Source organism: Corythoichthys intestinalis, chromosome 18 (assembly GCF_030265065.1).
Source record: "Corythoichthys intestinalis isolate RoL2023-P3 chromosome 18, ASM3026506v1, whole genome shotgun sequence".
NCBI classification, from domain to species: domain Eukaryota; kingdom Metazoa; phylum Chordata; class Actinopteri; order Syngnathiformes; family Syngnathidae; genus Corythoichthys; species Corythoichthys intestinalis.
Genome location: NC_080412.1, coordinates 29,062,083 through 29,086,202, shown reverse-complemented (window position 1 = coordinate 29,086,202; position 24,120 = coordinate 29,062,083). Strand labels below are relative to the sequence as shown.

Below are 24,120 nucleotides of genomic sequence, written 5' to 3'. Positions count from 1 at the left end.
AATATAACTTTTTGGTAGAAACACAGGTTCTCGTATTGGAGGAGAAAGAATACTGAATTGCATCCGAAGAACACCATACCCACTGTGAAGCATGGGGGTGGAAACATCATGCTTTGGGGCTGTTTTTCTGCAAAGGGACCAGGATGACCGATCTGTGTAAAGGAAAGAAGGAATGGAGCCATGTATCGAGAGATATAGTGAAAATCTCCTTCCATTAGCAAGGGCATTGAAGATGAGACGTGGCTGGGTCTTTCAGCATGACAATGCCAGGGCCAGGGCAACAAAGGAGTGGCTTCGTAAGAAGTATTTCAAGGTCCTGGAGTGGCCTAGCCAGTCTCCAGATCTCAACCCCGTAGAAAACTGTGGAGGGAGTTGAAAGTCTGTGTTGCCCAACGACAGCCCCAAAACATCACTGCTCTAAAGGAGATCTGCATGGAGGAATGGGCCAAAATACCAGCAACAGTGTGTGAAAAGCTTGTGAAGAGTTACAGAAAACGTTTGGCCTCCGTTATTGCCAACAAAGCGTACATAAGTATTGAGATGAACTTTTTTGTATTGACCAAATACTTATTTTCCACCATGATTTGCAAATAAATACTTTAAAAATCAAACAATGTGATTTTCTGTTTTTTTTCCCCACATTCTGTCTCTCATGGTGGAGGTTTACCCATGTTGACATTTACAGGCCTCTCTAATATTTTCAAGTGGGAGACCTTGCACAATTAGTGGTTGACTAAATACTTATTTGCCCCACTTTATATGTGCAAAACTGTTTGGACTGATTTTTTTGGTTGCCTACATTTTTATAAGGAAGTAGCAAGATTTTTTTTGTTCTTAATTAGATGAGAATAGGGGTGGGATTAAATATAATTTCTTCTTCCCACCCCTTTTCAGGCAGGTAGTTGATGTTGCAATGTTACTTAGTTTTGCTGCTCTTTTTTTGTTACATGATTATATTAGCTGTATATATTTGCTGTCTTGACAAGGAATCATGGCATGAAATAAACGAATGAAATGGAAAAACATGTTGGAATAGATCTGCGTTGTTGATTGAAAAACATTAGAATATAACTATAAACAGTGTTTTAAATGTAAATACATAGATATAGATGGAGTACAGTTGATGTCTAATTTTTTGAGACCTAAAAAAAACAAAACTTTCCCCACTTTTATTGCTCAGTGTGTGTATGTGTGTATAAGTGTATGTTGGACCTCAGTTGACTTCCTGTCGGGGTTGGCAGAGATGCAGATTGAAAACAGACGCTCTTTCTCTCTCTGTCCGTCTCCCTCTCTCTATTTGTCCGTCTCTCTTTCCCCTCGCCTGTTCAGTCAGTGAGTCAGTTTGTTTCCAGTCACTCAGCAGCGGGAAGAAAAAGTGGCGAGAAAGAGACGCAGAAAAAGAGGAAAATAAGAGACAAAAAGGGGGACCAGGAAGGATAAGGTTTGAAGAAAACTTTCTTTTAATATTACTGGTTCGGGTACGGGTGAGAAAGCTTTATTTCTCGTTGACTTTATTTGTCAGATGGACGACACTTTTTTTAAAAACTAGATTCTTGAATATTATGATCATCAGCAGTGGAGTTTCCATAGGAGCAAGGACGAGAACGTTTGTTGATGCTTTTAGCAGACACGTGTTGACTTGGCAAAATTTGACTCCGCCTCCTTGGGGTGAGCCATAGTTTCCACAGAGTTCTTCTCATTCCTCTGGCGACATATTTGAATTAACATTTTGTGAATGTGTCTAAATTTGTACAGGTTGATCATTTTACATCGACTCATCCTCAGCAAAGTTAATATGGCCAACTGATGTCTGCTGGTGAGTGTCACAGACAACCATCACAACTTCAGATGTGAAACATACAGTGGGGCAAATAAGTATTTAGTCAACCACTAATTGTGCAAGTTCTCCCACTTGAAAATATAAGAGAGGCCTGTAATTGTCAACATGGGTAAACCTCAACCATGAGAGACAGAATGTGGAAAAAAAAAAAACAGAAAATCACATTGTTTGATTTTTAAAGAATTTATTTGCAAATCATGATGGAAAATAAGTATTTTGTCTATGCCAAAAGTTCGTCTCAATACTTTGTTATGTACACTTTGTTGGCAATAACAGAGGCCAAACATTTTCTGTAACTCTTGACAAGCTTTTCACACACTGTTGCTGGTATTTTGGCCCATTCCTCCATGCAGATCTCCTCTAGAGGAGTGATGTTTTGAGGCTGTCGTTGGGCAACACGGACTTTCAAGAACACTTCCAGGCCCGTCTGCGCTAGAGAGCATTTGGATGATCCAGAAGATGACTGGGAGAATGTGTTATGGTCAGATGAAACCAAAATAGAACTTTTTGGTAGAAACACAGGTTCTCTTGTTTGGAGGAAAAAGAATACTGAATTGCACCATACCCACTGTGAAGCATGGGGGTGGAAACATCATGCTTTGGGGCTGTTTTTCTGCAAAGGGACCAGGACGACTGATCTGTGTAAAGGAAAGAATGAATGGGGCCATGTATCGAGACATTTTGAGTGAAAATCTCCTTCCATCAGCAAGGGCATTGAAGATGAGACGTGGCTGGGTCTTTCAGCATGACAATGATCCCAAACACACAGCCAGGGCAACAAAGGAGTGGCTTCGTAAGAAGCATTTCAAGGTCCTGGAATGGCCTAGCCAGTCTCCAGGTCTCAACCCCATAGAAAATCTGCGGAGGGAATTGAAAGTCCGTGTTGCCCAATGACAGCCTCAAAACATCACTGCTCTAGAGGAGATCTGCATGGAGGAATGGGCCAAAATACCAGCAACAGTGTGTGAAAAGCTTGTCAAGAGTTACAGAAAATGTTTGGCCCCTGTTATTGCCAACAAAGGGTACATAACAAAGTATTGAGATGAACTTTTGGTATAGACTAAATACTTATTTTCCACCATGATTTGCAAATAAATTCTTTAACAATCAAACAATGTGATTTTCTGTTTTTTTCCCCTCATATTCTGTCTCTCATTGTTGAGGTTTACCCACGTTGACAATCTCTAATATTTTCAAGTGGGAGAACTTGCACAATTAGTGGTTGACTAAATACTTATTTGCCCAACTGTAAGCAACATGTCAGACATAGCTATTGAACAATAAGTGAAAAAAGAAGTCTGATGTGTTTGGACAGAATTGGGAGTCATGCTGGTGTCCAACAGAGGACAATTAGGAAGTCTGACGCTGCTGGGCATCCTGTTGGGTCAGAAATAACGTTGCAAAAAACATCTGTCATGTTTCTCAATTGGCTGGAAGGACTTATTATGATCTGTGTCTGTATATAGGTGTGCTCCTGGTTCTTCCAAAAGGGGTCGTTAATCTGGAGCTTACTCCACTTGCATCTCAGGTTCTGCTGCAGTCTGACTCAAACTTCACTGTGGTCAGTAACCTTTTATCCGTCAAATGCTACCGGTCTGTTTATTTAGAGTCTCGTGCTGCATTCATATCTCACTCAGAAGTCTGTTGCAACTTGTTAGTTTCTCTGGTATCACTTCTACTTGTGTGTGTCTTGATTTCTGTCTGGGATTACTTCTATCACTCTGGCATCTTGTGCTAACTTTCTCTCCGGTGCTTTGGATAGCTTGTGCAGTGTGTCTTTTTCTCAGATTTCTGGTGGTACATGTCGGTCTCTCAGTGTCTCTTGCAGCCTTGATCCTTCTCAAGTGTTTGGTGTGACTTTTCTGTCTCTCAGGTGTGTTCTGGTTGGAGTGAGGTGTCATGGCGCTTGCCATGGCAGGAGTCTCAAGGCGGCAATGTTGTGGTGGAGCAGCAGGGATCCCGTAGCGTCCTTCAGCTCTTTAATGTCACCTGGAGGAATTCTGGGAGATATGCTTGTGAGGAGCAATCCTCCGATCAGATCAGAGAGATAGACATATTCATACCTGGACAAGGTGAACTTTCGATCCTTGCCGGATGGGTGTCCCATCGTCTCATGAATTTTTAAAACCCCATCAGGTCCAGATGAGTGGTTTGTACCAGTCGGTCCAGGTGTAGTAATGAAGGACAAGGAGGAGGACACCATCCCTTGCGTGGTGTCTAACCCTCTTCTGAATGTCAGCCTGTATGAACGCGGGGATGGAAATAAAATTCTGGTATCTGGACTGAAGTACGAGCCGGCTCGCGGCTTCACAGGAAGACTGAACGACTCCTCATACATGTGCATAGCCTTCAACAGTTCTGAGATGAGGCAGTCACAGGTTTACTATGTCTTCAGCATCGTTGGTGAGTTTTGTTACTTGCCTGTCAGATAACCATTCTGTGGATTACCTGTGTGCCTCACTATTCTACTCATGTTTTCCAGTCGCCAGGGGCATGGAGGTGGAACTGACTACGTCCAGCAGTGTGTTGACACGTGGACAACAGCTCATCATCAACTGCACCGTTAAAGACACTGACCTAGTCTTCTTCACCTGGAACTTCCCCCGCAAAGAGGTAACGGTTCAAATGAAAGTTTGATTGACTGAAAGACACAAGTGATGTTGTATTTTTTCTTTGTCCATTGAGGAATTCGAGCCACTCACAGAATTTCTGCCCAATCGAATCCGTTCGTTCGTGAACATCTCTTCGGTGACACTGGCAGACTCTGGTAGGGCTTGATGCTACCGATCATTGGCGACACAAATAGTTTCCACGGTAACTTTGAGATCTCGGGGATGCTTCCTGTAGGGGTGTACGTGTGCGCAGTGCAGGAAACACTACATGGACGACGGGTAGAAAAAAACATCACAGTGACCATACTAGGTGAGCACATCCACACAAACTCACACACAAACTTACTCACATGTGGACTCTCCCTCCGCAGATCGTGGTTACGTTTCTGCGCGTGCGACCCATGAGAACAACATTATGACATTAGTTGGCCACACAGTGGTGCTGAGGGTGGCGGTGGATGCTTACCCCTCACCCACTGTTGAGTGGCGCAAAGACAACAGCAGCATTGTTGTTGCTACAGGAACGACTGCTATGTCCAAAACACATGTGACAGCCGACAGGTATGCTAACCCTGATGCTATGCCTGATGCAAACAAAAATGCTAACCTCCTGATGCAGATACGTCAGTACACTGACCTTGGTGAGGGTTCGCTTGGAGCAGACAGGAAGTTATACGGCCAGAGTGTACAATGAAGATGATCAGGAAGAGGTTGTCTTCTACATGCAAGTGAAAGGTGAGAGGCACAATCATCATTGATTGATGTTACGACAGCTGACGGTATTTGTGCAGCACCCGCAAGGATCACCTCGCTGATGGAAACAAGCTCTCAATCTATATTGTGCATCAGCGAAGGAGCACCGCCCCCTTCTGTCACTTGGTTTACGTGTCACAGTGCACATGGGTAGGAAAAACCTATTTTAGTATAGCATAATCTAAAACCACCTGACCGCCAACTTTGTGGTGCATTCAAATAGTGTCATGTGAGATCACAGGAGGTGGTGTTAGTTCTTCACATGAAGTTTTGCGTTTGTGTGCAGGTGCACTAATGGGACGGGTAGCTGGACCAGGCAATCCGTGGCTTCTGCGGGCGTGGTTCTGCAGGAGAACATCACTGTCCTGGAGGACAGTGGCCTATCCCAGGTAATCATTGACATCATCACTCATGTGACATCACCACTGGTTGACCATGACATCATCAATATCTGGCAGGTGCGCAGTGTGCTGATGCTGGAGACCACGACGACCTTGACTGCAGTTCGTTGTGAGGCCTCAAACTCTGTGGGGCGAAGAGCTAGGGACCTTAGACTGGTGACCACTTGTAAGCGGATGGATGGATGGATGATCGGGTGGAAAATAAACAATTGATGAAGGATTGATTGATGATCCATTTATCAAAATGGATAATGAATTGATGATTAGATTGGGTAGATGGATAGGTGAATGCATGATCTGATGGATGGATAATGAGTGGATAATGGATGGATGATTATGTGACGTTATACCACCATATAATACATCCTGTTGATGAAGCACTTCCTGTCCAGCTCTTTTGTCTCAGGTGGCCATGTTGGTGCTGGTTCTGGTTCTAGTCATCATCGCCCTCATCTTCCTAGTCATACTCATCATCCTGTGGAGAAAAGTCAGTTGTAGTACTCTTGCATTACTCGTAAGTGCAGTACAGGAACTCTCATCCTTCAGAAACCTCGCTATGAAGTCCGCTGGAAGCTTATCAGTTCTGTAAGTCCTGATGGCCTGGAGTACACTTACCTGGACCCTGCCCAGCTGCCCTATAATACCTCCTGGGAAGTACCAAGAGACAGTGTAGTACTAGGTAATGCAATTTTCATGTACTACAGTATTAGTACTCTGCCCAAGATACTGGATGCCGTGTTTTGTTTGCAGGCGAGGTGTTGGGCTCAGGAGCTTTCGGTCGAGTGGTGGAAGCCGATGTGTCTGGTCTGCTCCATGACGGAAGAACCACCAGAGCTGCCGTCAAAATGCTCAAATGTGTGTACCGCTTCCTGTCCCGTGCATGTCTTCCCGCTTGTGTGTTTCTGTATATACCGCATCAACATCAAGGTTTCTCTTCTTTGACAAGATATGAATGGGGCTGTTCATGGCTATAGTTTAAATTCTGATAACTTTATGTATCTCTTATCAAAATGTAAACTATCATCAGTTCCTGTGTGATTATCTGGATGTTCCTCTATGTGCTCATGTGTAGATTTGTTTGTATGGCCTCTAGCTTGTTTTTTCTATGTCCATGTATGTATTCTAATGTGTAATGTATATGTGCGTGTTCAGCCAACAGCAGCGCAAGTCAGTCATTGTTGTCTGAGTTGAAGGTTTTGTGCCATCTGGGTCCTCATGTCAACATCGTCAACCTGCTGGGAGCATGCACAACGGGAGGTGACTGTGAAATTCCAGTATTCGAGTGGAATCAACAACGCCCTCTGCTGGCCAACCCCATGCTACGCTCTGCCTCCTCAGGTCCTGTTTATCTCATCACTGAGTTCTGTCGCCACGGTGACTTGGCCAACTACCTGCGATGCCACAAACAAACTTTTAGAAACTGCAGTGCTAATGCAAAGAGGTAAACAGACACACACCAACAAACATACACACAAGCAAAAAGAAACACAAAGACAAACATGAATACACTAACACACATAAAAACACTATGAAGTGAATGCACGCATTGAAATACAAACTGTACACACATACACAAAGCATAAACAAAAACCGTGGAAATACATGTGTACACTCAAGTTATATGTGCGTTCAGAGAGGCAGATGGAGGTTACATGCACATGAGCAAGCAGGACGGGGGAGACACCAGCAGGAAGGACTACGCTGAGTCAGGTGAGACAGGAAAGTCGTCAGTCACCTGTGTTTATACCTACTTTTGTGTAATTCCTCTTGCTTACATGCGTATCATTTTTGTGTTCCTGTCCTTGTATACTTTTTTTGGGTTTAAACTAGGGCTGTCAAAATTATCGCGTTAACGCGCGGTAATTAATTTTTTAAATTAATCACGTTAAAATATTTGACGCAATTAACGCACATGTCCCGCTCAGAAAGTATTCTGCCTTTTGGTAAGTTTTACAGCACAGGTTTTTGTGCTGTCCAACAGCGAACTCTTGTGGTCGCTTTGCGACATGGTTTATTGTTTTCTTGCCAGTTCATTATGGCTGCACGACGTCTCGGGCTGATAATGTTGTGCTTATATGATCCTTGGACAAGATTTGTCCGTAAGTGTGGTTGTTGTAAAGAATGTACATATTATGTTATATTTTTTGTATGAGACGCTTTTTGTTTATGTTTAGTGAACCTGTATCGCGTGCTAAGCTAACGATGTTGCTAATGCAATGCTTGTGTACTTTTTGTAGTTTTACGACGGTCTAAAGAGGACAATGGTTTGAGGCCATTTTATTAATAAATCAGATGAAAAAGGAAGAAGTCTGATTATTAAGGCGTCGTTCACTAGCTGTCTAGCTTTGGAAAAAGTAGACGCTTCGGAGTGAGGACAGCATAGACAGATTTAAATGACAGTCGAGTGAAATGCCCACTTTACACCGTCGTAAAACTACCCAAAAAAAGTACACAAGCATTGCATTAGCAACAACGTTAGCTTAGCACGCTATACAGGTTCACAAAATATAAACAAAAAGCGTCTCATACAAAAAGTATAACATTTCGCTTACTAACATAATATGTGCATTATTTACAACAACCATACTTACGGACAAATCTTGTCCAAGGATCATATAAGCACAACATTACAACGTAGGCGTCAGCTCGAGACGTCCTGCAGCCATATTGAACTGGCAAGACAACAATAAACCATGTCGCAAAGCGACCACAAGAGTTTGCTGTTAGCACAAAAAGCCTTGCTGTAAAACTTATCAAAAGGCAGAATACTGTCTGAGCGGGACATATGCGTTAATTGCGTCAAATATTTTAACGTGATTATTTAAAAAAATTAATTACCGCGCGTTAACGCGATAATTTTGACAGCCCTAATTATATTATATTTAGGGCTGTCAAACGATTACAATTTTTAATCGAGTTAATTACAGTTTAAAAATTAATTAATCGTAATTAATCGCAATTAATCGCAATTCAAACCATCTATAAAATATGCCATATTTTTCTATAAATTATTGTTGGAATGGAAAGATAAGACACAAGATGGATATATACATTCAACACGGTACATAAGGACTGTATTTGTTTATTATAACAATAAATCAACAAGATGGCATTAACATTATTAACATTCTGTTAAAGCGATCCATGGATAGAAAGACTTGTAGTTCTTAAAAGAAAAATGTTAGTACAAGTTATAGAAATGTTATATTAAAACCTCTCTTAATGTTTTCGTTTTAATAAAATTTGTAAAAGTTTCAATCAAAAAATAAACTAGTAGCCCGCCATTGTTGATGTCAATAATTACTTATAGACCCTACCCACCGACGTCACAAAACCACGTGCTCGCTGTATGGTTCCGCCCACTTGTCCGTCATTTTGTCTCTGTATTAGCATTGGTTTCAATTGATCGAGGAATTTAAAATGCATTTCATGGAAGACCCGGTGCTTTCTGATGCCGTAAACTCACTGGATGTGTTGCATAAAAGGCGTTATGTGGAAAAGCTTCGTTCTATACAGTCGCCAGATCCATATTTGATGCCCAAATCGATGTTTTTCGACCCACTGTCTTCGCCCTGTCTGCCTGACATCTGCTACGCTGATATTTACAATTATCTTGTCCGCACAAAATCAGCCTATTCTCACGAAAATTTGAAAAACTTCAAGAGCTTGGAGGCTTATAAATACTTCGTTGCTGGTTGGGTGAAACAGGTCCTCGTCCACGAAAATTCGGCAGGAATCTATCTTGTGCTTGGAAAGGTGAGTTACGAAATTTTCAATTCAAAATCTTTTGTTATTGCTAACATCCACTGTCAAGTCTAATGTATTTCATGTCGTTTGTCAATGGAGTTAAGGCTTTTAATGTTTATATGGTTTAGCGATAGCACTCTCACTACATACATACGTGTATGTTGTCGGCGATTAGCCTAGCAATGATCTTAATTGTGGTTATTTGTCAGCCCAAAACCCTCTAAGTATATCTGAAATGCATCTTACCGGATATAAAATGACTACTACATAGTCTGTGGTGATTTTTTGGTGCCCAGTTTTCACGTCGAATTGCAGCCGTCCATTTCGCTCTCCTCTTTGGATCCCTCGGAATACGGTAAAACTTCAAGTCTCTCCTTCCATCTTCTCTGTTAGTGCAACCAACAGCCACACACGCCTTCACCATTTTGATTATTAATGTTAACGAGCAGAAAAACACGCCGTAAATAGGAGGAATGTACGTAGCCGTAACAGGTAAACACGATGTGTTGACGGACAATTGGGCGGCACCAGTCAGGAGGGCGGAGTTGTGACGTCACGTGGGTAGGGTCTATACAATGCTCATGGGTGCTGAAGCCTATAAAATCAGTCGCACCCAAGTGCCAGCAGAGGGCGGCAAAACTCCATAAAACACAACAAGTGAGCTTTTCACTGTACTGTCATTTAAATCTGTCTGAGCGGGTCATCTGCGTTAATTGCGTCAAATATTTTAACGTGATTAATTTTAAAAATTAATTAACGCCCGTTAACGCGATAATTTTGACAGCCCTAATTATATTATATTATATTATATTTACGGCTGTCAAAGTTATCGCGTTGACGGGCGGTAATTAATTTTTTTCTTTAATCACGTTAAAATATTTGACGCAATTAACGCACGTGCCCTGCTCAAACAGATTAAAATGACAGCAGAGTGTCATGTCCACTTGTTACTTTCTTTTTTGTCTCCCTTTGCTGGCGCTTGGGTGCGACTGATTTTATGCACCATGAGCATTGTGTAATTATTGACCTCAACAATGGTGAGTTACTTTTTTGATTGAAAATTTTACAAATTTTATTAAAATGAAAACATTAAGAGGGGTTTTAATATAAAATTTCTATAACTTGTACTAAAATTTATCTTTTAAGAACTACAAGTCTTTCTATCCATGGATCGCTTTAACAGAATGTTCATGTTAATGCCATCTTGTTGATTTATTGTTATAATAAACAAATACAGTACTTATGTACAGTAAGTTGAATGTATATATCCGTCTTGTGCCTTATCTTTCCATTCCAACAATAATTTACAGAAAAATAAGGCATATTTTAGAGATGTTTGAATTGCGATTAATTACAATTAATTAATTTTAAAGCTGTGATTAACTCGATTAAAAATTGTAATCGTTTGACAGCCCTAATTATATATCATATTATATTATTTTTTATTTTATTTACTTTGGTTCCGTGAAGAATCCAGAAAGGGTTATTTGATTGTGGCTTTCTGAAAAACAATGCATTTTTACATTTAGGCACTCCTGCAATCGTCACTTTTTTTGTTACAAACTGACCCCGGCTCCTCATCAGAGATGGGAAGGGTTACGTGGCCCTCACAGGAAAAAGTTTGGGGACCCCTGCGGTAGACGGTCCTTTGATTCCGAAAATATGACAGCAACCGTCAAAATGCTATGTAAAAAAAGAAATAAATAAATGCTAAGCTGCCACACATGCATTTCACCTCCAAGAAGAAAACAATCTACCAACATCAGATTTACATACACAAGTGTTTACAACAAGCATAATAAAGTGCTTGTATAGCGTAATCCGTTTCCACCAATATTCATTATTTATTTTATTCCATGGACGGCATGGAGGTTTCCCCAGCTGCTGCAGTTATCTGAGTCTGACAATGATGAGTCACGTCAATGTGCGAATGCACGCAGCAAGGCAAAACGCCTGGACTCATTTATCCATTCAATTGGCTGACATACTGACATGTGATCAGCAGAGATAGTTAGCTCTGATTGGTCCAAAGGTGGATTTTTTTCTGGAACAGCAAAAAAAAAAAAAAAAAGGTGGTTGAATTGTGGCGACTTAAAAAAGGAATGCAACAAGAGTTCAGGAGGCTTATTTATCATATTTTTGCATTTTTTCATTTACTTGCTCTGATAGGGACGTTCAGAACATCTTAGCTGTCAATGTCCACTTTGGACTTATATTTGTTCATTTATGTTAGGCTACTCATACATTTCATTATGATTTAAAAAGGTCACTGTTTGTGCTATCTTCAAAATATATTCCATTTCACTTTGCATAACATAAGTCATTTGTACTTATTTTTCTGAATATATGTTACTTATATGTTTGGTATAAAAAAAGAAGTAAATGTTTACATTAACTTCAATTTCAATATAAATCCTATCTTCTTAAGTAGGTAAAATTGAGATTTGGCATTTAGTATGTGAGGAGATGAGGGAAAATAAAAATTAGGAGATGGAGGTTGTGGTTATTGATGTTTTTGTTAACTTTTATTTTGCAAATCATTAAAAAAATACAATTTTGAATGAAAATCAGTTTTTGTATGTGGTATAGAAGTAACTGTGCTAAAACAGTTTTCTTTGCATTTCAGTAGTTTAAGAGGATTGACCCCCCCCCCCCAAAAAAAAAAAAAAAAAAAAAAAGAAAATTTCTGCCTCTGTGGCGACCTTTATGTCAGGGAGTTCCGGCAAGAAATTCTAGCCACTTTCACCCCTGACTATGAGGCACATCTGACTAAGTCGCCGCCCACCAAATTTTTCATGAAAACTGCATTTGTTCATAGATAGCTGCAATGGACTATAAGCCGCAGCTGTCCTCACTGTATTATGGGATATTTACACCTAAAGATATTAACCGGTAACACTTTAAGACTAAACGAACCACAATGAAGCTTTGAACCGATTGGCTGCAAAGATTGTTTCAAGAAGCTTCATTAGGCCATCACTGCTCCCTTGAGGGAGATAGTCATCCTCTGCTGCCACCTACTGTCAACACTGTTGTTGTCCAACATGCCTCCTAGCATGCATTGCAGCGCTATAGATGTAAATAACAATCAAAATTCATTTTGTGTGCTAATTATTTCTTCAGTTACTGTTCCAGTTGTTTCATTAATTGCAAGTTATGGTATTTGGTAACACTTTATGTGATAGTGGCACCATAAGACTGTCATTAGAATCATATTCATGACATGAAACTGTCATGAGCATTAATGAATGCTTATAACAGATGTCATTTAGTGTTATCAGGCAAATTACCTCACTTTTGAATAGATTTAAAAGAACCAAGCTGGACACAAATGGAGTTACTGACATAATTTGTCAGATGACACTTAATGACATCAGTCATAAGCATTCAGTAATGCCCATGATAGTGTCATGTCATAATTATGATGGTCCTATGACAGTCTTATGACACCACTGTCAAATAAAGTGTTACCTATTTACATAGTCCGAAAATTACAGTAATTTCCAGTACTAGTGTCTACTTCATCATGCATAAATCAGTGTACGTTTATACCTGTGTATAATTGTACCTGCTTGTATCTCTTTCTGCTTTAGAGTCTTATGTGTACAGTATATATTTTTTCTATGTTTAAGTTCATGTACCCTAGTACAACCTGTCCTGTTAATTTACCTGCTTGTGTGCGAGTACCAATTTTATTATTCCTATGTATATACTTAATCCTTCCTGCTTATGTGCATGTACCTTTCCCAGTAATCATACTTGGCACTGTATTGACCGACACTTGTGTGCTCATCTACAGACAATCAGGACGAGTCATTGCCTCTCCTGAGCAATTCTCCCATCTTGGAGGTCAGTGACCTTCTCAGCTTCTCCTTCCAGGTCGCCCACGCCATGAATTTTCTGTCTTCGCGCAATGTACGTTCACGCAAGTTAACAGAATATGAAGTAACCAGGTGATGAGCATTAAGTTAGCATATGTCATGTCTTGCAGTGCGTCCACAGAGACTTGGCGGCTCGGAACGTTCTGGTGTGTGAGGAGCGGCTGGTGAAGGTGGGCGACTTTGGCCTGGCTCGAGATCTTCTCAAAGATCAGGACTACGTGGCCCGAGGACATGTCAGTGTGAAATGACAGCCTGTGACGTTGCTTGTGGCGTGTCAGTGGTGTGACGTATTATTTCTTCCTCCAATAGGCATTGCTGCCACTTAAGTGGATGTCCCCGGAGAGTATTTTCCAAAGTGTTTACTCCTCCCAAAGCGATGTCTGGTCCTATGGAGTTCTTCTTTGGGAGATCTTCTCTTTGGGTAAGATGATAAGACACATTAGGACATGCTGTGACACATCATAGGTCACGTTTTCTTGCAGGTGAGAGTCCATACTCGGAGCTCCCCATGACACACCAATTCTATGCTGCACTGAAGAGAGGTCATCGCTTGATGCGGCCACAACACGCCAACTCCAACATGTAGGACTATACGTAACGTCAAATGATTTCATGATATAACAAGATGTATGAAAAAATGATTAGACATGACAACATACCATAATAAGGCTACACGACTACACAGTAGTGTTACGCCGATACCATTTTTTAGCTCTCGATACGATTCCTACAGTGGGGCAAATAAGTATTTAGTCAACCACCAATTGTGCAAGTTGTCCTACTTGAAAAGATTAGAGAGGCCTGTCATTGTCAACACGGGTAAACCTCAACCATGAGAGACAGAATGTGGTAAAAAAACAGAAAATCACATCGTTTGATTTTTAAAGAATTTATTTCCAAATTAGAATGGAAAATAAGTATTTGGTCACCTACAAACAAGCAAGATTTCTGGCTGTCACTAAGGTCGAACTTCTTTTAACGAGGTCTAACGAGGCTCCACTTGTTACCTGTATATATGGCACCTGTTTTAACTCATTATCGGTATAAAAGACACCTGTCCGCAACTCAGTCAGTCACACTCTAAACTCCACTATGGCCAAGACCAAAGAGCTGTCGAAGGACACCAGAGACAACATTGTAGACCTGCACCAGGCAGGGAAGACTGAATCTGCAATAGGTAAAACGCTTGGTGTATAGAAATCAACTGTGGGAGCAATTATTAGAAAATGGAAGACATACAAGACCACTGATAATCTCCCCCGATCTGGGGCTCCATGCAAGATATCACCCTGTGGCGTCGAAATGATAACAAGAACAGTGAGCAAAAATCCCAGAACCACACGGGGGTACCTAGTGAATGACCTACAGAGAGCTGGGACCACAGTAACAAAGGTTACTATCAGTAACACACTGCGCCGCCAGGGACTCAAATCCTGCACTGCCAGACGTGTCCCCCTGCTGAAGAAAGTACACATCCAGGCCCGTCTGCGGTTCGCTAGAGAGCATTTGGATGATCAGATGGAGATCTGCATGGATGAATGGGCCAAAATACCAGCAACAGTGTGTGAAAAGCTTGTGAATAGTTACAGAAAATGTTTGGCCTCCGTTATTGCCAACAAAGGGTACATAACAAAGTATTGAGATGAACTTGTGGTATTGACCAAATACTTATTTTCCACCATGATTTGCAAATAAATTCTTTAAAAATCAAACAATGTGATTTTCTTTTTTTTTCCCCACATTATGTCTCTCATGGTTGAGGTTTACCCATGTTGAAAGTTACAGGCCTCTCTAATATTTTCAAGTAGAAGAACTTGCACAATTAGTGGTTGACTAAATACTTATTTGCCCCACTGTATGTGGTATCGGCTGATGCCGATACTTTACCGATACAACGTCATTTTTAGTACTAAAGTACTGCATACTCACTTAGATGTAAAGTAAATGCTACCATGAATTGGCCTGACACTGCATTAACTCATTGGCTGGCATTGGTGTTAATAGACGTTCAATCCATTTTAAGTAGAAGGGGGAATGAATGTTTGTTCATCGTCACCTTCCCACTTCAAATGGATTGGACGTTTATTAATGATAAACTCATTCAAATTCACAGGACAATGAGAATTGAACACCACACAACTGGAAAATAGACATCAAAATGTACTTTAAAGCATCGGCACATTATTTCTTGGTACTCCTTGATGGTGATGATGTCACTTTGGTGCCGTATCGGTAACGATAGCGATACTAGTATTGGTATCCGTGAAATACTACTTGACAGCATGTATAAATGGTAAGTATGACAGCATGGAAAACAGTATGAAACAATTATAACATTGCTTGTGACGTTTATGACAAATTGTTCCGAAAATACAACATGTGTACAACACATATGACACATGACCGCATGTACATCTACAGTAATTTTTGGACTATAAGGCACGCCTGACTACAAGCCGCCACCCACCAAATTTGACATGGAAACTGCATTTGTTCATAGATTGGCCGCACTGGACTATAAACTGCAGCTGTCCTCACTGTATTATGGGATATTTACACCAAAAGATATTAACCAGTAACACTTTATTCGACAGCGGCATTACAAGACTGTTATAACACCACATGACCCACCATGAAGCTTTCAACCAATCGGCTGCAAACTTTCATTGCTTCAAAAAAGCTTCATTTGGCCATGACTGCTCCCTTGGGGGAGACAGTCAACCTTTGCTGCCACCTGCTGTCAATACTGTTGTCATCTAACATGCCTCCTAGCATGCATTACAGCACTGCAGATAATCAAAATTCATGTTCTGTGCTAATTAGTTCTTCAGTTACCGTTCCAGTCGTTTCATTAATTGCTAGTAATGGTATTTGTTAATACTTTATTTGACAGTAGCACTATAAGACTGTCATAAGACCATCATTATAATGAAATGACACTGCCATGAGCATTAATGAATGCCTATTATCTCACTTTTGAATGGATGTAAAAGATCCGAGCTGGACATAGAGTTAGTGACATAATTTGCCGGATGGCACTTGATGAAATCTGTCATAAGCATTAATTAATGTCCATGATGGTGTCATAAGTATGACGGTCCGATGGCAGTCTTATGACGCCGCTGTCAAATAAAGTGTTACCTATTAACCCAAATAAATCAATAAGTCGCACTGGACTATAATCCGCAGGATTCAAAATGAGGGAAAAAAGTAGTGGTTTATAGTCTGAAAATCACGGTACATAGTATGGCATGACATCAACTATGACAGTCTAACTTAATACATTATATATGCTAGACATAAACAGGAACGTGTATGGCAGCATCAGTGTGGTGTTCATCAACGATGGCGATAACGAAAATATTTCGTCAACGAATACTTTTTTCATGAGGATGACGAGACGATAATGAGTTAAACGTGTTTTGGGAGGCTGAAAAATAACGAGCCTCATGTCAATTTTTGTCTGACAAGACGAAAAATGTGCAATAGTTTCTGTCACATGTGCATCGTAACAGTGTCTTGTTGTGTCACTTGTGTGACGTGCTGCCCCCCCACTCACCAGTGCAGTGTCCTCTCCACTCCCAAGGCTTGCACACACAGTAACATTTTTTGTCTTTTCTTGGCCAGAGTGAATATGCAATGTGCTTTAACATTTAAAGGTCTGTCCTGAGTAATCATCACACACTAAATGTAACTCATAGCATTAGCATAGCATCCGCGTTCACATTAGCGTCCTCTTAAACTCTCGGGCAACTTTTTTTACACACAGTTCGTGGCGTCCAGGTGAGTACAATTAATTGAAAATAATGTACTCTTTTACTGCTGAGTGTCTATTATCACCAAATTGGTGTTGTCCTTGTAGATGCTACAATATGTGCTCGTCTGTCAATGTTCATTCGAAATAGTTGGAAACCTTGCTTTATTTATTTTTGGAATAAAATTTTTAAATTTTACGGGCGAATTTTTTTTTTTGTAAATGTCGACTAAAACCAGATGAAGACAAACACATTTTGAGATGACTAAAATATGACTAAGACCAAGGGTGCAGGTTTGGGCTCAACATTGGTAGGGACGATATAACAGCATAACATGCATGTACACTTTTTGCTGGGGATGTGACATTAATAACACCAAACAGATAGGGTAAACGGGGGTCAGGGCTACATTTCTCACGAATAGGAACCTAATTAATTGATAGGCTAACTGATCATTGCAAAATAAATCCGTATTGAGTTATACCAGTGCTTCTCAATTATTTTCTGTTACGCCCATCATAGGAAAACACTATGCGCTCATGCGCTGGTCCTCATTGGAAACGCAGTCTTCAAAAAAACTACTGTTTTTGTCAACGAGCGTTGCTAAAATCGACCAAAACTGAAAAGTTACCAAGTGTTGCTTAAGACCGCATAAGCAAAACAAAATCAAAATTGGGTAGAAGGGGGTAAACTTCGGTTCACTACATTTCTCACAGTTTAATTAACGTTAACAGCAGAAAATACATATAAAAGTGGAGGGCACTTCTCTCTAAGCAGCTTCCAACTCGAGTTTTGCAGGTTAGCAAATTCACACAGTTTAATGTTATGCAAAATGATGTAGGTTGTAGCAAAATTTCAGTAGCAAAATTAGTGGTGTGTTCCCCACCTCCATAACATTGATGTCTTTTTACATTACTTATAGTGGCTGCTGCTGACTGGGAAAAAAACACTTCTTTATATCCCTCCTCTTTGAAGGGGGAGGATGAGGCTGGATGTTGACGACGTGTTGTATTTTCGTGACGTGTTGTATTTTCGTCGGGTCAGTGTGTGTGTGTGGGTGGGGGGGGGGTCGAGTCATCAGCCAATCAAACGTGAGTTTGAGACGGGAAAATGGACGAGCACATTCAGCAAGTGAAAAAGGGGTAAATATAAGTCTGAACATAATGAAAATAATTCACTTAATAATCAATTGTATCCTTACAACATATGGGAAGGCATTTTAAATTACCTATATAACGGAACTTATAAAATACAAATGAGGTTGCTTAAAAGTTGGTGGGGACAATTTGAGCATCCTGAAAAGTTGGTAGTGTTATGTCCCTACCGTCCCTATTCAAACCTACGCCCTTGACTAAGACTAAAAAGTATTATCGTCCAAAAGAATAAGACGAAAATTTAAAGGGCTGCCTAAAACAACACTGCAGGATGTCTGGCATACAACATTTAGCATGACTATGTGTATGCCAACATAATGAGAAATAGCAGTATGTCTGAAATCAGAACATGTATGACCTCACAGAATGAGTCAACAGGTATGGCATCTGAGAGCAACATGAAATTACATTTTTGAAACATGATACATGTGAAATGACATGTTTTATGTGTGTTTAGTTACGACGTGATGCAAACATGTTGGAACGAACATTCCGGTTCAAGGCCATCGTTCTCGTCCTTGGTGGTGTCCCTGGACGCCATGTTGCCGGACGAATGCAGAAAAGTAAAGACCCCCTACAAATCCACGACGTCTCTTAAAAGCGCCTCAACTTTAACAGTCTCCCCTTCTTTCACACAGACATACACCAGGCTGACTGACAGCTTCCTGTCAGGTGACCACCCAGCCGTCGTCCGATCCCGAATAATGTCCGCGGCCGCCAGTATGGCGAGCGACCGGAATGGTGAAACTCCATCGCCTGATTTTCTAAAGGTGCTGTCTTATCCCATGATGTAAATCCTTGTTTCTAGGTACAAGTCCCGCTCCTGAGGCGACTGTTCACCTGTTAGAGGCAGGGTTGGAGGAGGCAGGACCTTCCCATGGCGAATACATTCTTCCTGTCAGCGTGATGGCAAGCAACGGTGGTGACACTGCGCTGGACGCAGTCAGGTAAATGGATGAAGATGATGATTAATGACTCATTGGGATCCGTACGAAAAATTAAGGGTCATCAGAATTCGGGGCATGTATGTTTGCAAGTATTACTTATTATTACTTAGTATTATTAATATTGTTATAAAGTTTTCCAGTGACGATAACATATCGGCCATTTGAGTCGGTTATTGTTGTAAGAGGTGTGAAGGACATTTTTTTTATTTACTAAAATGGCAACACCCCTAGCCTTACCCTGAAAGGTTGAATGGAATATTTGACCCACCCATCCACACTACAATCGGACATTATCGAGAATCTTAAAGCGGAAATGTGAAGTAAGGTTGGCCAACCATGTTTTTGAATAATATCAATGGCTAAACAATTATAAGCATACTTTCGTTATTCTTTTTAACGCAACCCTTCCAGATTCTTTGTTTAACCCATAGCAACGCCCTTGACAACGAAAATGCTTTTCTTCGGCAATCTTCGGAAATTACGTCACACCGGGAAGTGCGAGGGAAGTCCGCCATAGAACAGTATTGTTTGTTGCTTTGCTTCTCGGTAAGATGCCACGGCGGTGTGTGGCAATGTTTTGTTCTCACTCAAACGAAAAGTTGTATGAGTGGCCAAAGGATAGCAGGGCACGTAAATGGACATCTTTCGTTCGCATGAAGCGAATGAATTTCACGCCATCATCGAGTAGTGTTCTCTGCTGCAAACACTTCGAAGATGCCTGCTTCCTTAACCGGTCTGCTTATGATCAAGGATTTGCCAAAACGTAAGTGTGATTTTTGGATGGATGACTGATGACTTTGTCAAAGCAGAGCTGCCAACTGTTGTGGAATGAACAGTATAAGCTAGCGACGTTAGCCGAAAGTTAACTCGTGGCAATCCCCAATCATAGTTGTTGTGTTCGCTAGGTTAAGCGTGTTTAAATTGTGCGTCATCTACGATCTTGTCCGAAAGGGTTAATCCACTGTCAATCGGGAAAGGGGTGTGGATGAGCATATAAGTGGGTCGGCGTCGCGGTAATTCACGATCACGTTGCCGTAAGAGACACACACCGCCGGTGAGTTTGTGCACATTTATTTGTATTTGTATTGTGTATTTCCAGCTTCATGCTTCAAGCATTGCATTGCATTTGCATCGGCGTTTCTTTCACAGTGATCGCTTGATAGCCTTCTAGTTTGTGTTTTATGTACGAGAGCCGCTGACAGGTGACAACAACAAGCGTGTTGCTTTTAATGTCTGGTAGCGAATCAGCGAGCGCGCAGGTCAAGCAGTGAATCATGGGAAATGTAGTCTCGGGACAACACTAAAGTGGTGCTTTGTAATCTGTTCGCTTTTGTGAAAAAACTACATTTCCTCACGCCATTAGACGCCACTTCCTCCCAAAAGCCCCGAGCTGTGTTGTACTGTTAGCTCCATGTGTTAATAAAGAAACAAAGTTGTCAGCATGTCGTGTTCGATACATTTGTAAACAAAAAGCTCATAACAAGACACTATGCACGATCCGTTTAAGAGACGCTGGAGTAGTAGGAGGCGAGGAGGAGATCAGCGAGAAGCAAAACTTCGCGGTCGAATATGGCGGCAGTCCGCTATTATTTTGTTTTCTTATTGTTGCCACAATAAAGTGGAGAAAGCCATCAATGACTCATCTCCTTCTTTCCCCCCAACGTTTTTATATTATTATTTTATATGCACGAGAGCTGCTGGATCTGGCAAAATGAACATGAAGTCTGATTATTTTTTTTAACAATGTTATCAGATAGACAAAAACAAAATTATTTGCAAATGCCTGCATCTTCAAATCATGAAAATAATAACAGCCTATATCTTACCTATCTTGTAATCTCGATGGGTCTTGTATCCATTCCATGTCAGATAGTCTAGGGCTAGGCACATTGTTTGCATCCTGATTAGCATCTGGCCAATACATGTTAGGTCCAACATAAAATTCCAACCTCCTCTTCTTCCTCCAACTCTTCAAAAACTTGGATCTCCTCCCTTGCGCTCGATCTATTGCTGTTTGAATCATTGTTTGAAGGGCTTTGTATGGCGGCCGTAAGTATGGAGCTGCCATCCCTGTTCCCGGTGTGACATATCACTTCCGGGTTCGTCCCCTTTCAGGCTCGAACTTCGGAAACGCGATTGTCAAATATACAACATATAAAGTATTTTTTTTATGCTTTATTTGTTGGACAATGTTTAATTACTTTAATTGTGACCCTATTTGACATGTTATGAAATTACTTCACATTTCTGCTTTAAGATGAGTCTATTGATTAAATGCTATATCAGCGTGTAAGTTTCTAAGATGTGTGAGGGCTTCCTTCCTTTTAACAGGCTGGTTCATACCTTTCACATTCCATGTAACAATATTAATTGTGTTAATCATAACAGCATTGTTAGGTATGAAAAAATAAACACAAAATTATTTCTTTCAGTCAGATTTGGTATATTGTTCCAGCCTGCAGAAGGTAAAAGATGAGAGGATAGAGGTGACAATGATAACAAAATCAGGCGAAGTGTAACGTTTGGTCTATTAATATTGGCAGTTAGAAAAAACGTCCCACCCAAAAAAACCCTAGCTGCGAAAACGTGCAGCACACCTACACCATCTAATTTAAGTACTTCCATGTCTAATACTACCTTAATCCACCCCTCTAACTCCCATATAAAAGTATATAAAGATACCCATTAAATAGCTGACCAAAAACTGGAGTTATAATACATATAAGAGCATATGCATTAAAAAAAATTATATATAATAGTAAACAACCGTTGCACCACTAAAATGGTGTCTCGCGTTTAACTTGCATCACGTCAAATTAGGTAGTAGCACAGCGTCCAGATGTCCTAAGTGATTATCAGCAGGGATGAAAGTGGCTAGAATTTTTTGCCGGAACTCCCTGACGTGAAGGTCGCCACGGAGCCAGAAATTTTATTTATTTTTCATTCAAAATTGTATTTTTTCAATGATTTGCAAAATAAAAGTTTACAAAAACAGCAGTAACCCCAACCTCTACGTCCTAATTTTTATTTTCCCTTATTTCCTCACATACATACTAAATGCCAAATCTCAATTTTAACTACTTAAAAACATAGGGTGTATATTAAAAATGAAGTTAATGTAAACACTAACTTTTTTTAAATAATAAACATATAAGTAACATACTTTCAGAAAAATAAGTACAAATGACTTATTATGCAGAGTAAAATGGAATATATTTTGAAGATCGCGCAAACATTTTTTTTTAAATCATAAAGAAATGAATAAGTAGCCTAACATAAAAGAACAAATATAAGTCCAAAGTGCATATTGACAGCTAAGATGTAACCCTAACCCTTCTGAACCTCCCCGTCAGAGCAAATAAAACTAAATATGATAAATAAGCCTCCTCAATTCTTTCGCTGCTCTTAAAGATTTGATCCATTTTATGTTGCATTGCCCTTTATTTGTCGTATCAGTTCAACAAGCTTTTCTTTTTTTTTTTTGCTGTTCCATAAAACATGCACATTTGAACCAATCAGAGCTAACCATCTCTGCTGATCACATGTCATAATGTCAGCCAAGTGAATGGATAAATGAGTCCAGGGTATTTTCGTGTACCTTTATAAATACCCCTCCCAGTCTAGCACCATCAATGGCACTCAAAAATGAGCATTCAAAGCCAGTCCTCCCAATTTAAATAAATCAGTCTATCGTTGGCAGACATCTATTGTCAAAGCTGAAATAGTATCGTATTGCTGTATTGATTTACAAAAATGAAATATTCTCCAAGTCTGTGAGGAAGCAGTGCAAAAAAAATAAATGTTTACTGTTCTATTTAGAAAAATAGCATGTTCTTCTCTTTAATAGCCGTATCGCACAATATTGTAGGTTTATTTCCTGACCCGTGTTTCGCTAGATGCTGTGTCGCCATATTGTGAGCTCATCGTTATCATGAGCCTTGTTCTCACCTGTTAATGACGATAATGAATATGAATGATGTGATGGTAAATTAATGACATTGACAATTTAAATAATCATGGTGTATTTCTTATTCAGAGCTGATGAGTCGCCGCCCGCACAGGAAGTGACATCGTCAGGTGAAACGGAGGAGGAAAGCTGCATGTAAGAAGCTTCTGCTACATACAGTGGGGCAAATAAGTATTTAGTCAAAGACCAATTGTGCAAGTTCTCCTACTTGAAAAGATTAGCGAGGCCTGTAATTGTCAACATGGGTAAACCTCAACCATGAGAGACAGAATGTGGAGGAAAAAAAAACAGAAAATCACATTGTTTGATTTTTAAAGAATTTATTTCCAAATTAGAGTGGAAAATAAGTATTTGGTCACATACAAACAAGCAAAATATCTGGCTGTCAAAGAGGTCTAACTTCTTCTAACGAGGCTCCACTCGTTACCTGTATTAATGGCTCCTGTTTTAACTCATTATCGGTATAAAAGACACCTGTCCACAATCTCAGTCAGTCACACTCCAAACTCCACTGTGGCCAAGACCAAAGAGCTGTCGAAGGACAGCAGAGACAAAATTGTAGACCTGCACCAGGTTGGGAAGACCGAATCTGCAATAGGTAAAATGCTTGGTGTAAAGAAATTAACTGTGGGAGCAATTATTAGAAAATGGAAGACATACAAGACCACTGTTAATCTCCCTCAATCTGGGGCCCCATGCAAGATCTCACCCCGTGGCGTTAAAATGATAACAAGAACGGTAAGCAAAAATCCCAGAACCACCCGGGGGGACCTAGTCAATGACCTACAGAGAGCTGGGACCACAGTAACACAGTGCGCCGCCAGGGACTCAAATCCTGCACTGCCACACGTGTCCCCCTGCTGAAGAAAGTACATGTCCAGGCCCGTCTGCGGTTCGCTACAGAACATTTGGATGATCCAGAAGAGGACTGAGAGAATGTGTAATGGTCAGATGAAAGCAAAATAGAACTTTTTGGTAGAAACACAGGTTCTCGTGTTTGGAGGAGAAAGAATACTGAATTGCATCCGAAGAACACCATACCCACTGTGGACAATGGGGGTGG

General features: G+C 40.5%; 1 protein-coding gene across 4 annotated transcripts; it reads left to right on the top strand.

Annotated features, from left to right (window-relative positions):
• The first annotated feature begins 860 nt into the window (after nt 1–860).
• On the top strand, nt 861–23,273 carry LOC130906126 (platelet-derived growth factor receptor beta-like). 4 transcript variants are annotated; one of them, XM_057820089.1, is made up of 29 exons: nt 861–1,441; nt 1,550–1,668; nt 1,756–1,816; nt 3,156–3,224; nt 3,307–3,401; nt 3,714–3,912; nt 3,977–4,243; nt 4,323–4,453; nt 4,526–4,607; nt 4,688–4,762; nt 4,824–5,013; nt 5,072–5,187; nt 5,244–5,355; nt 5,492–5,594; nt 5,664–5,772; nt 5,999–6,093; nt 6,153–6,285; nt 6,357–6,461; nt 6,759–6,863; nt 6,945–7,047; nt 7,240–7,316; nt 13,153–13,268; nt 13,345–13,467; nt 13,544–13,655; nt 13,717–13,816; nt 18,601–18,706; nt 18,782–18,884; nt 18,952–19,090; nt 23,127–23,273. In XM_057820089.1, the coding sequence occupies exons 3-29, from the start codon at nt 1,807–1,809 to the stop codon at nt 23,194–23,196; spliced, it is 3,045 nt and encodes a 1,014-aa protein (XP_057676072.1). In that variant the 5' UTR covers nt 861–1,441; nt 1,550–1,668; nt 1,756–1,806; the 3' UTR covers nt 23,197–23,273. The 4 variants fall into 4 exon arrangements, with proteins under 4 accessions (XP_057676072.1, XP_057676073.1, XP_057676070.1 ...); XM_057820090.1 differs by having other exon boundaries at nt 1,523–1,668; nt 18,782–18,815; XM_057820087.1 differs by having other exon boundaries at nt 1,523–1,668.
• The last annotated feature ends 847 nt before the right edge of the window (nt 23,274–24,120 follow it).

What these genes read in the sequence shown, in the direction of transcription:
- LOC130906126 (XM_057820089.1), top strand. An exon ending in ACGTGTCACAGTGCACATGG is followed by an intron (nt 5,356 to 5,491) that starts GTAGGAAAAACC and finishes GTTTGTGTGCAG; the next exon opens with GTGCACTAATGGGACGGGTA. An exon ending in CCTTAGACTGGTGACCACTT is followed by an intron (nt 5,773 to 5,998) that starts GTAAGCGGATGG and finishes CTTCCTGTCCAG; the next exon opens with CTCTTTTGTCTCAGGTGGCC.